The sequence below is a fragment of the Sphaerodactylus townsendi genome, linkage group LG07, assembly GCF_021028975.2.
Source record: "Sphaerodactylus townsendi isolate TG3544 linkage group LG07, MPM_Stown_v2.3, whole genome shotgun sequence".
In the NCBI taxonomy this organism is placed as follows: Eukaryota; Metazoa; Chordata; class Lepidosauria; order Squamata; family Sphaerodactylidae; genus Sphaerodactylus; species Sphaerodactylus townsendi.
The window spans coordinates 21,259,245-21,277,084 of record NC_059431.1 but is presented as its reverse complement, the minus strand read 5'-3'; the positions used below and the strand labels follow the sequence as shown (position 1 = coordinate 21,277,084).

At 43.8% G+C, this 17,840-nt stretch overlaps 1 protein-coding gene across 3 annotated transcripts in view; it reads right to left on the bottom strand.

Moving 5' to 3' along the window:
• Positions 1-11,857: 11,857 nt before the first annotated feature.
• Positions 11,858-17,840, bottom strand: part of SPEF2 (sperm flagellar 2) — a 134,738-nt gene continuing 128,755 nt past the window's right edge. For 2 of the 3 annotated variants that reach the window (XM_048504145.1, XM_048504147.1), the window contains exons 37-38: positions 12,730-12,881; positions 11,858-12,094 (exon numbers count right to left, since the gene is read on the bottom strand). In XM_048504145.1, coding sequence (XP_048360102.1) covers positions 12,777-12,881 — 105 coding nt within the window. In that variant the 3' untranslated portion in view covers positions 11,858-12,094; positions 12,730-12,776. The remainder of the gene's footprint in view (positions 12,095-12,729; positions 12,882-17,840) is intronic. The other variant, XM_048504146.1, reaches the window with a different exon arrangement.

Genomic DNA, 17,840 nt, shown 5'->3' with positions numbered 1-17,840 from the left:
AAGATTTATATTCCCCCTTTCTCTCCTGCAGGAGACTCAAAGGGGCTTACAATCTCCTTGCCCTTCCCCCCTCACAACAAACACCATGTGAGGTAGGTGGGGCTGAGAGAGCTCCGAGAAGCTGTGACTAGCCCAAGGTCACCCAGCTGGCGTGTGTGGGAGTGTACAGGCTAATCTGAATCCCCCAGATAAGCCTCCACAGCTCAGGCGGCAGAGCTGGGAATCAAACCCGGTTCCTCCAGATTAAATACACGAGCTCTTAACCTCCTACGCCACTGCTGCTCCTAGGTACTCTGAGAACTTCACAGTGAACCTGCTCACCAAGAGAACTTGCCACAACCAACAGGTGAACCAAGATTTGGATCTATTTGTCCCATTGTCACCTCTGCCGCTTTGGGTATATAAAAAACGTCCTTGAGAGCCAAGCACTGACACAACCCTTCCTGCCATCCCTCTCATCATCTACCTAGGCTCACAGAATCAACATTGCTGTCAGATGGGTATCCAGTCTTTGCTTATAAATCTGCAAACGAGAGCCCACTATCTCCCAAGGAAACCAGTTCCACTGAGGAACTGCTGTAATTGTCAGGAAATTCTTCCTGTTTAATCGAAAACTCATTTGATTTAATTTTAACCTCTTGGTTCTCGTCCAACTTTCTGGGCAGCAGAAAACAACTCCACACCATCCTCCATATGACAGAATGCCAAGGGAGAGGGGAGAGCAGAACTTTTTTGCATGAGCCATCAATTCCTGATGTTCTAATTCAAAGCCATGTCCCTGTGGAGTTTGCTTTAGAAGGAGCGGGGTGGGCAGTGGCGTAGTGTCCACGGGACTGGGGGCATGATGCCCTGGACACGCCCCGGTGCAGGGGTGTGGTGGAGGCGTGGCAGGGATGTTCCGGGGTGCGGGCGGGGTGGGCAGCACTGCAGCAGGGGTGCAGGGGGCGCACATGCCCCTGACACAGTTCCTCCTCGCTCTGCCCCGGGGGTGGGATAGGAGAAATTGATGGAAGAAGCCAAGGCCGAGATATCTTCCGGTACATTTGGAGATCTTCAAGTACGTTTGCAGTCCAATCTTGAGTGTGGTCACTTGGAAGTAAATCTTTTTGCATTTAGTGTGAATTAGGCATAGATGTGTGTTTAAAGATGTACCAGACATCTGGCAACCTTACTTCTTTGCTGGTGAAGTTTAGAGGATCTCACACCAAAGACTTCCTTTTGCTGCCACTAGGTAAACTTGGAAGTGACGTGCTGGTAAAAATAGAAGTGGAATTTCCCTTCACACAAATGCCTCTTTCCACAGAGGAAAGTATCCAACAGAAGGGAAATAAACGAATGCAGATAACAATCACACATGCTCCCTGCATTCAACACAAATCTCTCTATTCCTTTAAAGAGCTGAATTTGGGAATGGCAGGGAGGTGGCTCTACAAGACTGTGGAATAAACTGCCCAGTCTGGCTTCATGCTTGGGAACTGAATCAGCCTTGGTCACTGGTCCATAACAAGCACCAGCAGATAAACATATGGAGTGTGACCCTGTTGATTTTCCTGGATATTTCAGTAGCATTCAATACCATCAGCATACTGTTGAAGGCTTTCACGGCCGGAATCACTGGGGTGCTGTGTGGTTTCCGGGCTGTATGGCCGTGTTCTAGCAGCATTCTCTCCTGATGTTTCGCCTGCATCTGTGGCTGGCATCCTCTGAAGATGCAGGCGAAACGTCAGGAGAGAATGCTGCTAGAACACGGCCAAACGGCCCCGGAAACCACACAGCACCCCAATACCATCAGTCTTGGTATCCTTCTGGCCTGCTTCTCAGAGTTGGGTCTAGGACACACCATTTTGTGGTGGTTTTGATCTCAGGTTGCCGTTTGAGGAAAGGTCAGTTTCAGAAGATACTACTAGTGGAACTGCTGTTCAGCATCTTGGCCAGTGGGATCCTGCAAGGTTATAATTTGTCCCCAATGCTTTTCAACATTTATGGGAAGTCATCCAGAAATTTGGGCTGGATTGTCACCAGTACGCAGATGACACTTGGCTCTATCTTTCACTTCCAAGTGATTGAACAGATGCCTGGAGACAGTTTTAGGATGAGTGAATGCCCACTAACCGAAGCTTAATCCAGAAGAGATGGAGGAGCTATGGCTGGCTGGAAAGAATAACCTGGGATTTGGAGTGTTGCCCTCCTCCTAAAAAAAGCAGATTTGAAGACTTGGGAGAGGGGTTGCTCGACCCCACCATCTTGTTGGATAAAGAGGTGGTGGCAGTGGGCAGAGGTGCCTTCCACCAATTTCAGCTAGTGAGTCGCCTGCAGTCTTTCTTTAGTAAGCAATTGCCACTATGCAGTGGTGGGATCCAAAAAATTTAGTAACAGGTTCCCATGGTGGTGGGATTCAAACTGTGGCGTAGCGCCAGTGGGGATGGGCGGGGCACGACGGGGGCGTGGCCAGGCATTCCAGGGGCGGGGCATTCCTGGGCAGGGCTGTGGCAAGGACGCAGCCGCTGCGCCGGTCCTTGGGCGGGAAATGAATGCACGCAGGTGCAGGCTGCCATGCACGCCGGTGCACCTCCTGCTAGACTGCTTCCAAGAAAGTTCCTCCCGTGGCCTTCCACCTGCCGCTGAGGAAGGGAGGGGCGTAACTTGTAAGGAATTCCAAAGAGCAGAAATAAAAAGGCTTTTGATTATAAGTCCGTTTATTCAGACATCCTGGAAAGCACACACACACGACATGGCAGGAATGGAGCAACCCCGCTCAAACAACAGGTTATAATGCTAACTAACCCATCCCCTGCCCGTTCCCGCTTCATGGAGAACGGAATTCTACTTATGCAAAAGCGAGATAAGCATTCTCACAAGGTTGGTGCAGGTTTTGGCCGGACGCCTCGCCAAAAGAATCCGTCACAAGGAGCCAGGTTAGGCTGTAAGGGAAACAAGAACAACTGAGATCCTAACAGTAACTGAGGCAAAAATCACATGGCAAAATCACCAATTAGTAACCCCCTCTCGGCACACACAAATAATTAGTAACCTACTCTCGGGAACCTGTGAGAACCTGCTGGATCCCAACTCTGCCACTATGGTACATGTTACAAAATGTAAAATGTGGGCAATGTGTATACTAGAATAAAAAAATGGAACACTATGCCCACCCTGGCGGCAGGGCGGTATGCAAGGAGATAAAGAATTACAGTGCAATTTTAATGAGGTGGGCGGAGTTATCTAATACCACCAGTAGCGAACGTTATTGTTACCTCTATCAAAACATTACACTTAAAGCCTTAAGCCTGAACAACGTTGGCGTATGTGTATACCAGAAGGAGATGCCATTGCAGTCGTAGGGATATGGGCTTTTAGAGAATTATAATTCCTATAAGGAGTACAAGCGGTGTACGGGCTGGCTTCCGATCTTTTCGTCTGCACAAAAATTGCAACGGGTATATTGTCTCACCTCATGCTGAGTTAATGAATGATCCTGTCATTACATTTATTTATTTATTTTGTTTATTTTGTTCGATTTTTCATACAGCCCCATCCCCGGGAACATGCATTTGCGTCGAGGAATACAGCGGGTAGGTGCGGTTAGGTAACGTTTAAAAGCAGCGGTAAAACTCCCAATGCGTTTCGCGGACAATCAGGTTGTCGAAGTTATTACCGGTTGTCAGAGTTTGTTGTTTTCATGGCTTCAGCCACAAGGTTGTTTTTCTGGCTCCAACCAAAACGCAGTCCACGGTTTATAAGCCGCGTTTTCACAAAGATTTCCTCAGTGGTGGACTGCAATTCCTGCTTATAACTTATGAGGTATCATAAGTGTTACTCCCGCACTACCTCCTCTGCAGTCTTAGCTGAATTAACAGTGCTATATTGGCATGACAAGGTGCTGATATTAATCATTTAATGTCTGTAGAGTTTGGGTCCTGCATACCTTAACAACTGCCTACTCCCTAGCTAACCATTAAAATAATTTTCAAAGGCCCTGCTTTGGGTGCCCCTGCCATATAAGACTAGATAGATGGCAACCCGAGAAAAGGCCTTCTCAGTCACAACACCAAATTGGTCCCCCTGGGCCCTATTTCCCACACATGGGAATGTAGCAATAAAATGCCAGTGATAAAAGTGATAAAATGTAGTGATAAAATGGCAAAAAGAAGAGCCGGTGAATTTGGACCCACTCAGGATATGTTTGTTTATTTTGTTTAAATGAAAAATTGGGGAGTTTCTGCAAGCCACTTTGAATCCTACAAGCAGAGGTGGGATCCAGCAGGTTCTCACCAGTTCCCGAGAGTGGGTTACTAATTATTTGTGTGTGCCAAGAGGGGGTTACTAATTGGGTCTGCTTTTCCGTTAGAAATTCCATTAGGTCCAAAAATCATAAAGTCCTGTTGTTTCCTATGTGGCTTGTTAGCGAAGGTAGAAAACGGGATAATTCTCCCTGTTGGGCTGTTTTAAAAACATGTTTTAGAAATATGGTAAAGTTCCTTGTTTAAGGAAAGTATCCTTCTTTTGATTTCTAGAAACAAAATTAAGTATTTGAAAGTATTAAGTATTTGACAGGCAGTCAATTAGAGGAGAAGTAGTTGTTTCTGTTGGCAGTAGACGATAGGACTTGCTATAATGAGTTTAAATTATGGACAGAAAGATACCAGCTAGAAATTAGGAACTTTTTTTTTACAATAAGAGTTGTTTACAGTAACAGAGAAATTATTAATGCCCCACCCCCGTAATGCCCGGTCACGCCCCCATCATGCCCCGCCCAGCCCCATTGGCGCTATGCCACTGTTTGAATCCCACCACCATGGGAACCTGTTACTAAAATTTTTGGATCCCACCACTGCCTACAAGGATAACACAGGCAAAGAATGCAAAATCAGTGGCTTCCAATTTGACTCGCTCCCTCGTGTCAAACTTGGGTTTGATTGAAGGCTTTCAAATCAGGGAGCCTTGAATTACATTCTGCATGGAACTGACCCTCAAGAGCGAAGGCTGAGAGAACTTCAAATCTGGACTCTGGATTCCTTTCAGACCATGGCGGCACAATAGACAGTGAATTCAATTTACAAGTTGCTACACAGCATAATGCTGCAAAGGAGGATGTGGACTTTCAAAAACAAACAACACTGACCGACATATTGTTCTGCTTTGCTGAGATCATCCCAGTCATCTTGGGTATTGCCTGGTGGTTTTAGAACTTCACAGAAGTGGTCTGGCAAGAAGCGTTCACACCACCTTGAAGGTTCCTGATGATTCACTCCCACACCAAAACCAAGGAAGAAAAAAAATGGTAGAAAGAACGAATGGTTGTTCACTGAGCCTGAAGTAATTCTCAGGGTTCTCCTAGAATAAGTAGACTGTGGAGGAAGCTCAAAAAAGAAGTGGCAGAGGAGGGTTAGAGAACTGTGAAGAAGGAAGAAGTTAGCAAGCAAATGGGCATCAGGACAGGCAAAGGCACGGACTGAGGAGAAAATATTAATTGAACAAGATGCTGAAATCTGTGACTGCGTTAGCTCAGTTTAACTAAAAAAGCAACAATGGAAGGGGGAAAGGTTAATTTTTTTCCTTCAGATGGAGCGGGAAAGGTTAATGTTCCCTTTTTTGCTGTGGTTGCCATCTCCGGGTTGGGAACATCAGGGATGGAGCAAGGGGAAAAATTGCCCGGTCCACTGGTGCGTCCTCCACCCCCGCCACGCCCCCGCCGGGACGCATGCCCAGTGCGTCACATCCCCCCCCCCACCTTGGAGCTATGCCTCTGGGGAACACAACCTGGGAAGAGAGAAGTTTGAGGAAGGGAAGAAGCTCAGCAGGGTACAATGCCACAGAGTCCACCTCACAAAGTAGCCCTTTTATCCAGAGGAACTGATCTCTGTATTCTGGAGATTTCTAGTTACCCTCTGGAGGTCAGCAACCCCACCCCTGGGGCCAATCATGCACAGTTGCTGGTAAAGAAAAATGTCAACACTCTGGAGATCTGATCACGAGTCTCTCAAGTCTCCTAACTGGTCCCTGAGATTGAGAACAAGAAAAATCTCCAGTGAGCCACTGGATCTGAAGGATGATGGGAAATGGGAAGAGTGAGTTATCAGTGGGCAAGTGACGGGACTCTAAAGAAATGGAGATGACCGGAAGGAGGAAGCCTGAAGGACGGAGAGGAACACATGACCTGATGCTAGTATAATCAAGATGGGTGACTTTCAAGTGTTGATTCAAACTCAAATAAGTGTTTGACTACAGATTCCAAGCTATCTGAAATATCTTTAAAAATCATTGTTTTCCCTCGCTTGTGTACAGAAATGATTGCAGAAACACGAAACCCACATGTAGTTGCTCAGGCTGACAAGACACGCCAGTGGTTTTTTCATTAGGCCCTTGTAAACAAATATATAAACCACAGGTTAAAATGTCACATAACACTCACTCACTCTCCACCCCACCCCCCAAACATGCAATTGAACATGTGTCCTGTTCAAGATTACAATGGAAAGTGCTTGCTTTGTGTAGTGGTTGAGAGCGGGGGGGCTCCAATCTGGAGAACCAGGTTTGATTCCCCACTCCTCCACATGAGCGGCAGACTCTAATCTGGTGAACTGGGTTTGTTTCTCTGCTCCTCCACATGCAGCCAACTGGGTGACCTTGGGTCAGTCACAGTTCTCTCAGAACTCTCTCAGCCCCACCTACCTCACAAGGTGCCTGTTGTGGGGAGAGGAAGGGGATGTGATTGTAAGTCACTTTGAGAAAATCTACTCTTCTTTGTTCTCTTTTTGCTTAGGGGCCCATGCTGGGAAGAGAACAGTAGACTTTATATTAATGGTATATTTTATATAAAAGAGTCAGGCATTTTTAATGTGATTTTACTTATCTAAGAATCAGTCCTTGACTCTGGCAAGCAGCCAAGAGTGCTAATATCTCTAACAACTTGCTCCCCCCCCCCCCAGGTCTGATGTCACCACAGGCAAAAATGACCTTTTCATGAGGCAGAGAAGCTGAAATCTTTCTGAAACAAGAGCAATTTTATGTTTCTCATCCATCTTTTCAATTTCACTGCTCTATTTTGTGACTAGATCCTAATTTTTTCAATTTTTGTCCAATTTTCTGCTTTTTGACACTGAATTTTGCCTGTACAAAGGACACACATTTCAACATTAACTGTGTGTCAATGGATCAGCGTCATAAATACAATCATTAACTGTGTATGTCATACATGCAACTGCTACATAAATTGCATATAAAAAAGATCACGTGTAACCCATGTCATTATTAGTTTTTTTACTTATTTCTAGCTTCTTGCCCTAATGTGAACCCAAAAAAACCTTAGAAAACCAATATCCCCTTACCCTTTTTATCATCATCACAATAACCCAGAGACTAAGAATGACTGAGCCAGGGTTACCCAACAACTTTCTAGGGCAGATTGGAGATTCAATCCAGGGTCTCTAGGATTCAGGTCCAGTACTGCAAGCACTACACAGTGCAAGTAATGTTGGCCCACCAAATCTACAAGCATGTTATCTGCTGAGCATCACACATAGGGTTGCCAGGTACCCCCTGGCCACTGGTGGGCAATGTGGGGCAGAGTTGCCAAACTGAGGTTTGCAAATGACTGGAGATTTAGGGATAGCGCCAGAGGTGGGATCCAGCAGGTTCTCACCAGTTCCCGAGAGTGGGTTACTAATTATTTGTGTGTGCTGAGAGGGGGTTACTAATTGGGTCTGCTTTTCCATCTCCACGCCCTCGCCTCCCCGAGAGGCATACTGCCTTTGAATGTGAAGGTTCCATATAGCAATTGCGACTAATCATGTAACTCCCTGAACTGGGTTAATCCCTTTCAGGTACTGTAATTCATTGATTCTCGGCCTTTCGTACCTTTTATCTCACCAGTCTCTATCAAAGAACCTGTGTGTTTCACCATTGCTGTGTTCAGATTTGTGAGTTGGGGCATTTTCTATAATGTGATGATGATTTAGAAATGACCTGGTGCAAAAAAAATTTTTGGGGGGTCGTGGTAGGGTGGCTTCCCATGGGGGGGGGCATCCAACTCAGGTTTTGCCCAGGGCTCAGCTTTGCCTAGGTATGCCTCTGCCCCCTTTGCTGAGGGGGGCGGGGCTGGTGAGGGAACCTGTTACTAAAATTTTTGGATCCCACCACTGGATAGAGCTAAATGTCATGAAACATGGGATGGCCTCTTTTTGCTTCAATTGCATACACATGTTTTCTTTTAAGGCAATCCACAACCATAAAGAAACAAACAAATCAGAAGGATTAGCAACGAGATGGAAAATTTGCAACCCTCGAACCTTGAATCAAGGGGGAAAGTGGGAATTGAGGAAAATTGCAGATAACATTGGCCTACGGGGGGCCTGACTCCCCCACAATGTCTGAACAGCAAGCTAGTTTTTCTCCCCTTCAGCAAAGATGAATCATTACCGTGGTGTAGATAAGGGAGACGACCAGAGATAGTGAGGGCAATTGCTGAATATGGTGAAGGTCTTGCATTCACAGCTGAATTCAGGGTGTGGAAAATGGTATCTTGTCAGCGTGGTGTAGTGGTAAAGAGTGGTAGATCTGGGGAACGGGTTTGATTCCCTGTTCCTCCACATGAGTGAACCAAGTTTGCTTCCCCCATCTTCCTCATGAAGCCTGGTAGGTGACCGGGGGCTAGTCACAGTTCTCTCAGACCTCTCTCAGCTCGATACCTGCATCACAAGATGCCTGTTGTGTGTGTGTGGGTGGGTGTGGAGGGGAAGCACTTGTAAGCTGCTTTGAGAAAAGTGGGGTATGAAAACTGACTCTTCTTCTTGCCCTTTCTGATCTGAAATAGGTCACCTTATATCTGTCACATAGGGCACATCAAATTAGTCCAACAACCTGTACCTGTCCCGCTTTTGCGTTTATCCAGTCATTTCATAAGCAGGGCAGAAGTATGAAGAAGCTAGAATAAGACAAAGTCAAGAAAAACCATCTGGTAAATTAAGGACAAGGGTTCTCACTTAGGAAGTGTGCACATGTTGTGAGGTACAAAGTAGGGCATCTAATTTGTTATTCAAGATGGTAGATATCATTTTGCAAGATTCGTCAGCTCATGTTCTGTGAACACGTTCCTTTCTGAAGAAGCTGAGTTCTGGTACAAGGAGGCTAGAAGTCTGCCTTTTGAAAGACATTTGAGCTTGAGTTATGGCTTTTCCATTCTTGGATTTAAACATGCTCTTAATATGTTTTTATGAGCTGTGGCTATAATTCACACAAACTGATTAACAACCTAATTCTACAGACTGCTCAGCAACCACACTGAGGCTGAGCTATGCTAATGGTTTCCTTTCACACTGAAATGTTGCACTCATTCGCTTAGCAAGTCTGGAAGCATTGTGTTATCACCACTGTTTGAATGGCCACACTGTTTACCTTTTATCCATTTTTACTTTGCATAGAAATACCACAGGCCAAACCTCGTAATTTCCATTGCCTTTTGATCCCACTGTTCAAATAAACAGCAACCTCTGTTGTATATGTCTGCCAGCTGAGGACACAGTTGGTGCATCTAATGTTCTACCATCCAGCAAAGCTTATTTAAAAAAAAATAGTTCACTTATAGGCACCTTTCTTATGGAAACATAAAGTTCACATGCTGCATGTTATCTAAAAGATGCTGCTCAGGTGCTTTTCATTTTCCTGTGACAGACTAAGATGGCTCCCCATCTGGAATGTAATGGAAGCTCAAAGGTATGCAACCGCCCTCCCCCCACACACAATGAATCCTGCCCCCTCTTGATGCTCTGTGTACCATCCAGACATACCATTTGCTGCGATCTGCCGGCTCCCTCCCAAGGGGGTATGGAGTAGAGAGTTTGAGGTTCGAACGCCACTTTTAAAACATGGGTTTTTGCGAGTTATGATGCTGCTACTGTTTTAATGGATTTTAACGTGCCTTTGATTTTTATTGTTACATTATGTTGTATTGTTTGTTGTTGGTTTCATTGTAAACCGCCCTGAGACCTTCAGGGATAGGGTGGTCTATTAAATTTAATAAATAATAATAATAATAATAATAATAATAATAATAATAATAATAATAATAATAATAATAATAATAATAATAATAATAATAATAATAATAATAATAATAATAGATCTCAGGGAGTACATACCGGATAAGACTTTTGTGACTCCGAGGATCTGCTATGAGTCGGACTAGAAAACACTGGACCAGTGGTCTGTGGCAGTATAAGCCAGCTTTGTATGTTCAAACAGCAATATTTATAAAGAGAATATCCATTCGGACTTGAAAATTGTTGAAAATATGAGTGATTCAGCAAGACAGCTCACCAACATGTTTGCTGTCCTGTCCTTCATGATGTATACCAATGGGCCCCAGTATTGCGGTCATCTTATTCCGCCTATTTTTGGCATAGACTATAATATTTCAGTTTGAAGTGAAATTTTGACTCATTTTGGTTGTAGTTTGGCGAGAAAAGAGCTAGAAGATTCAGTGTGCAGATGAAAATCTTGTTTGTAATAAACAACAAGGATGTTGAGGTTTCAGCACTGTCTGTCGAGTAGCTATATGGTTACAGTTGTTTATGCCGTAGTTCTTTGTTTAGTGTGCTGGATTGGTTGGCTTGAAGTGAATAAAAAGCAGACCCTCACTGTGGTAGGATTAGAGTGCAACAAATCTGCAACCCAGGAGTGTTCAACTTGTTTTTCAACGTGGGACTGAAATGCACTGAAAATGGCGCCATGCACTGATTGATACTGGACTCATGTAACTGAGTCAGAACACAGCTCACCACCCATGAGTTGTGGCTCACCTGAAGTACGATCCCCCCTTTTCTTCACTTCTAGGCATGGTGGGGCAAAAGTTCTGCAACTTCTCTTGGGTCTTAATAAAATTACTTATCCATCAATCGTTTGCACGATTTGTCCAGTCCAGTGTGCTGTTGCTAGGAGTCCTTGTACATAGGAGTAGTACATAGTTGTCATTGTGTCTCAGAGCATGATACTGAAAAAGGAAATGACTTATAAAGTAAAGGGAAAGCTGAAATAAAAATCTGTCAGGTTGCATATGGAGAGCTATGAGAAATTAGTAGACACAATCCAGATCACAATTATTGATGCTCAATTTGCAACAATTTTGACAGTTTCCATTAAACTATCGAATAAATAAATAAAGTTCCTTCACAGATTATAGCTTGTTTGCAATCATGTCCACTTAGAAGGACATGAATGCTATTGAATTCAGTAGGATTTATTTCCAAATTAGCATGCTTAGCATGAACCCTTCATATTGCTTCACATACTCAATATTTTGTGTGTACACCTATGGTTTTCTGAAAGGATGTGTTGTGCAAACACAACATGTGTCTGCCAACCGATACATGTATCATAAAGGAGATTCATTAGATGTGGCTCTCTACCAAGTGAACATGCATGGGTTTGCAACAGTGGCGTAGCGCTAATGGGATGGAGGAGCGCAATGCTCCGGGTGCACGGCATGGTGTTCTGGGGGCGTTCCTGGGGCAGGGTTGGGGCAGGCGGTGCTGTGTTAGGGGCGCAGGGTGCTCGCGTGCCCCGGGCGCAGTTCCCCCTCGCTCTGCCCCTGGTTTGCAAGTAGGTAATGATTTGGATCCAAGAACTGTTTCTCTTGGTGAAAAATAGTGACTACACAAAATGGTTATGTTGATCATCATGGGACCTGCAAGGACTTAAGCTATACAGGACAAGAGCTGAAGTGAGCAGGAGAAGAATGGGGGAAGACACAACAAAAAACCTGGCTGAATCCCATCCACCCAACAGGTCAAGTGGTTTTTAGTGTTTTCGGTCCTATTTGTGAAGAACCAACTGAACTACTTGGCTGAAAATAACCAATCTGTTTAAATTAAATAAACTTTTATTTAAAATGAAGGGGTTAATACAAAACATAACCATGGGTAGTAGAAGGATGTAGTTGTATAACAGAGCAAGTACTTAGAAAAATTCTTCTGCTGTAGCAAAAGAAAATTCCAGTGTTTTTCCCCTACCCCTGATACTTTTAACTTCTTTATAAGCTGATGGCTTCTCCGTTCATTGGCTGAGTTTGGTCGACTCTCTGCAGAAGCATTTTAAAATCCTACGGAAACACAATGTTGAAACAGTTATACTTCAATCCTAAGAACCCTTTCCTGAGAATAAACTCTACTGAATAGACTAGAGTGAGATTCTGAGTAGACCTGTTTAGAATTGCTATCTCAGAAAGGTATAATCATTTAGTTACCACTGCTGTAGACAGGAGCAGATTATCCACACAACCACTAGAAATGTATACAGCCCCCCCCCCCAAAAAAAAACATTTGAGGTAATGTTCCAAAAATATAATTCTAATCAGTCCAGACATCATGTGAGATTAAAGTGATTAATAACTAATTAATAACTTTTCTTATCTAGATACTAACAGACATAGATCTATGACTTAAAACTCTTATCAGTTTCGGATTCTATTGTTTCTAGATTTAAAATTCCATCATATCCAGGTTTAAAACTTAAACATTTATCACTTTGAACTACAGATTTATGACTTAAAATTCTATGCTACCTAGGCTTACAACTTAAAATTCTATCTTATACGGCTTCATAACTTAACATTCTATCTTATCTAGTTGTATAACTTAAAATTCTATCTAGAAGGGCACAGATATAACTTCCATAGTGGAAAAATGAAACAAAACAAAGATTGTCAGTTGTGTGACAGCCAACCGATCACTCTACCTTTCTTGATGTATATTTTAAGAGTTGTATTTTGGGGGCAAATCGTATTACTTTAATGCTCTAACACACGTAATATAAGTATTCCATTTCAACAACTCTCGCCCTCGTTGGAGATTGCCCCATGGTACCGTTTCATCGCTGCTGAAAATGTTCTGTAAAAAAACCAAACAGTAAAGCAAAACAAAACAAAAAAAACCCCGGCCTGTGCGAATGTATCCTGTGGCCGTGGCAACCAGAAAGAGAAATGAAATGCAACAGGGGTTTCCAGAGATTGGGAGAACACAGATCATAAAAGATAATATTTTGGACCTTAGAAAGCAAAAAAGTAGAGAGGATGCCTGGCTTGGCTCTAGGGTAGCTGGTCCGAGGGAAACTCATTTTGGTAGGGAGGTGTGACCGGGCAGTGATGTCATAGTATCACTAGCATTACTCTACCATTCATCATAAACTCTATGGTTTAACTATGGAATGTTGGGCGAATGCTTGGGATGTTGAACTCATTTGTTACGAAGGCCAAAATATGACAGAAATGTGATTTGGACAGACTGGGCGGGTGGGGGATGGCTGTCTTGGCTGATGAGCCCATAGTGGTGCTAGAACATTTCCTGACGTGATGAGGTAACTTCTAATTAGTGCTGTGAGAGATGACATGAGGGGTGGAGAAAGGGACAGGAAGGCAGAAACCAAAAATACCAAGAAACAACTGAGGGGATGGGAGAAAGAGTAGCCAGTGAGTAGCCATCACTGCTTCAACCATAAGCCTGGCAGAACATCTCAGTCTTACAAGCCTGGCAGAACTGAGCGAGGTTCTGCAGGGCCTTGGTGTCACTTGACAGAGAGATTCACCAGGCTGGGGGTCAAAGCACAGATAGCTCTGGCTGAGGCATGGATGTTTCTTGGGCCAGGGACCACCAGTAGATTATTACTAGCTGAGTGTAATGCATTGGTGGAGAAGGGGGCGGGGGAGAAATGTATTGGGAGAGGTTGCCCTGCCTCCTTGCTGGGAAAGGGAGGATATTGTCCTGAGTTCATGAAAAGATATGGGGAAGCCAGACATGGATTTGGAGACAGGATAGAGAAAAGGCGACATGAGGGCCAGAGATAAAACAATAGGGTTAGTCTGGAAACAACAAACAGTGAAAGGCTCATTTCGCACATGCAGAATAATGCACTTTCAAACTGCTTTCAATGCTCTTTGAAGCTGTGTGGAATAGCAAAATCCACTTGCAAACAGTTGTGAAAGTGGTTTGAAAATCATTATTCTGCATGTGCGGAAGGGGTCTTAGTCAGTATCTTCACATGTGAACGGAGACATGGCTGAAGTTATGGAGAAGCAGGTATGCAATAACCTTTTGAAAGAGAAAGGAAGAACCAGTCTAGGCGGAGGGGGGGGGGGCAATCTACCATCGTCTTGGATTAGCATGCCTGTCCTACCCATTCATTGAATATAATAGGATGGAGAATAGCTCTTGTTGAATGGCGGAAAATGGAGCCAAACCAATCCTCCTCCTACCGCCACTTCACCTCAGTGAGCCATTTTTTTCTTTCAATACTGGAACTGAGCCAGAGGAGAAAACAAGTGAGAGAGAAGGAAGGCTTTCACTCCCTACTCCTGCATACTAGCTCCCAAATCTTCTGTTCTACATTTGAATGTGGATTTCCCATCATATCTCCTTTTTCTTTAAAAGGTGTGAATGTGTTGTGAAAACGAAGATGCAAGGAAATAGAAAAGAGAATGAAAAGGGGGCAGAACATGACAGAAAAGGGTCTGTGGTAAGGCTTTTGTGAGACATCTGTATGAATGAAAGAGAGAACGTTTGATGAGTGTGAATGAATACATGGAGGTCCAGGTAACTTGGATGTATTTGTGTGTGTGACATGAAAGGTTCTGAGGAAAGGGTGTATTGAGTAACTCTGGACCCATATCATTCTAGGGCAGGGGTAGGGAACCTTTAACACTCAAGAAACCGGCTGGACCTGTTTCCATGGGAAAAAAAAAAAACACTTGGAACCCATAAAATAATTTTTGACAGCTAAAAAATAAAAGATAGCTTACTGTATATATTGGGTTTTATCTCTTTTTACTCCGCTCATTCACAGAAGCACATGGATCGTCCACATACTTGCCACAGGGCGGGCAAGGATGGGGCCAGCAGCTCGGCCTTGCCAGCCGCCAGGAAAGTGCCCGCCCCGCTCAAACGGGGCGGGTGAGAGGGGAGGGCTCCGCAGCATGGCCCAGCCCGGCCACAGAGCAGTTAGTGCAGGCCTCCCTGCTGGCCTGCAGAGGCGAGGCAAGGATGAGGAGTTGGCAGCTCGGCTCGTGGAGCGAGTGCAAGAGCAGAAGAGCATGCGACTCTCGAACATAGGTTCCCCTACCCCTGTTCTAGGGATAAAGCAATGTGTGTAGGGGGAATGTGACTGAGTCCACTGGATGACCCAGAAAGTGGTGGGGACTGAAAGCAGCAGAAGGCTGCAGAACTCATGAAGTTGGAGGAAGCAAGGCTATCAGGCTGAGATCTTGATAGATTATTATAAGATCTTAACACCTTGTTTAAGGGCTTTGTGTGTGTAATTGGTGAGAGTTCTTTTGGGGACCTTCATCATGTCAAATCCAGTACACCAAGCCTCTGGAGTCTTCATGAGCCGCCCACTTGAAGGAAGAAATGGACTTGGCATTATTGGACTGTAATTAGAAGGACTTGAAATGAAACTTAAACAAGACCTTGAATTGTTATGTTAAATGTTAATGTTTGATGAGTGTTGTATCTTAAGGAAAAGAAAACAATTTTGTTTAAAAAAATTGGTTTGTTGAGAAACTCCTTCCAAGTTTTGCCCCTGCTGAACCCATCAGCTGAGGTTCCACACACACAACCAACAGTTGTGTGTGACCACCCCTTGTTGACATGTATTTGCCCCCACACGTGTTCAGTGCTGTATGCACACTGGCTCCAACCCCATGACTGGGAACATTGGAAAACCAGTTCTCATGGTCATAGGATAAAGCTTAAACACTGGGACTGCACTGGGGCAAATGGGAGTAGGTAAATACAGAAGTGCTTTATCCTGGTTTTGGAACAAACGAATACCATGGATTTCTTATTAACAGTTCAGCATGGGTGTTTCCTAGTAACCCAACTGCCTACGGATACCCGTTTCTATTAATCAGTCCCTCCACAGGAAGTTCTACTTCAGATATAACTGAAAAGCAAACCCTAGTTTTCAAGAATAAAAAAAATAAGCTGTTTAAATCTGTGGGGTGACTCAGAACTGAGATAAATTAATTTCAGAGAAAAACACAGTTTCAAGCAACTGGTCATTAAAAATGAATTCCGATGTTTGGGTGACTCACCTCACCCATAAACATCATGACCAAACTTATAGAAGTTTTTCACACTCTCTTCCAGAGAACCCTGGAGTTCCTGGAAGTAATATGAGACAATCAGCAATGGAGAACAACTCTCCCTGAAACTGATAATTCACAACTGTACCAGAGTCTTGTAACAAGAACCATTGATTCAGGGTATGAGATCTCTTAGATGCCTTTACTGAATTTGAAAGCGTTCCAGATTAGCTCGTCTACTGATCCAGTTTAAAGCAAAAGTGGGGTAAAGTGGTAGGGGTGTTTTTTTTGGCAATATAAAAAACAATACATCCAAATGAATGGGGTCAAGTGTACACAAAACAGCAACCAACAGGACACAAAACACAAGACCTTGGCTGTGTAATAAAGTACAACTGTGAACAAGGACAATATTTACATGAATCAGTAAAGTGCGTACAGGCTCGGCAAAGCCAGCAAACAACACAACAACACAGCAAACAACAATAAGTACTTTCACAATGAAGTACAACTGTGTAGTTCACAGTTGCACTTTATTAGGATCTTGTGTTTTGTATTGTGTATTCTGTTGATTGCTGCTATTAAAAAACACCCACAAGCAGAACTCACAAGTAAGGAGAGACAGCTCTGCTTAGGCTCCACCTTATGTTATTGGATTCTACTGTTTGAAACCTATTTTCTCTTAGCGAAGCTATGATACCAGCTGCGTTGGGAGAAAAGGGTGAACAAAATGGCATGGAGGGATCTAAAGGGTAGGTTATCTTCTCTCACTTGCACACCCATTTCTGTAAGATCACAGACTCCCTAAGTCCCTGCTGCCCAGCTTCAGAACCCCAGAAAAGGTGGGAAAATCTCACTGACAGGCCGATATACCCTCTCCCTGTGCCTACTGCGCACAAGCAGCTTCACAGCTGTCTAGGCAACCTATGCCTGAAATTTGTTTCCCACTGAAACCAACGAAAATGACTTTACCAGCTTAATTTCCTAATGTGAATGAAGAGTATTGAAATCACAGAACTTCCACACTGATGGCTGACAAACTACAATAATCAGACAAGATGGGGGAAGAATTTAAGCATTAACACGGGGAGATAGGAGAGAAAGTAGTGAAGTGATTCAGAAAAGAATTTACGAAACAGGTAAGTCTCAAGAATGGGCCAAAAAGGAGGCAAAATCTTTTTTTTTTAAAAGAAGAAGGATGAATGAATATTTACAGTCTAGATTGTGGGCTGCCCTTGAACCAAGTTCAAGGCTTGCTTGCATGGTTATCACAAATGCCATCAAGGTCAAGTATAAGTCAAATGGGGAAATTCAGGGAAGAATATCTGACCTAAATCTACCCGGTGTCTTAATGGTAATGTGTGGCTAATAAAAATCTGGGATGTTATTAGCATTTCCATTAGCATTTATATTAGCATCTTCCCGCCCCCTTGCTGTATTTCATCAGCTGTCACTCACTGTTCGCTCCATCTTTTGTGCATGTGCAGTAAAAGGAATATGACTACAATTATATCACACTGTGTATGTTTTTAACCACACATTCATGGGGAGAGATGGGGCCCAATGTGGGTTGGTAGCACTCAAGTGTCTCACTGAGTCTTAAGTTTGTTAAATTGTCATTTCCTTGCATCAGAAAATTCTGAGAACTTTATTTCTGTGAGAAGGGCTGGAAATTTCTAACACTACCCCAAATTTCTTGGGGGTAACTATAATGGCAAATGTGATATAAGCTTTTGAGAGTCACAACTCCCTTCGCCAGAGAGCGTTGACT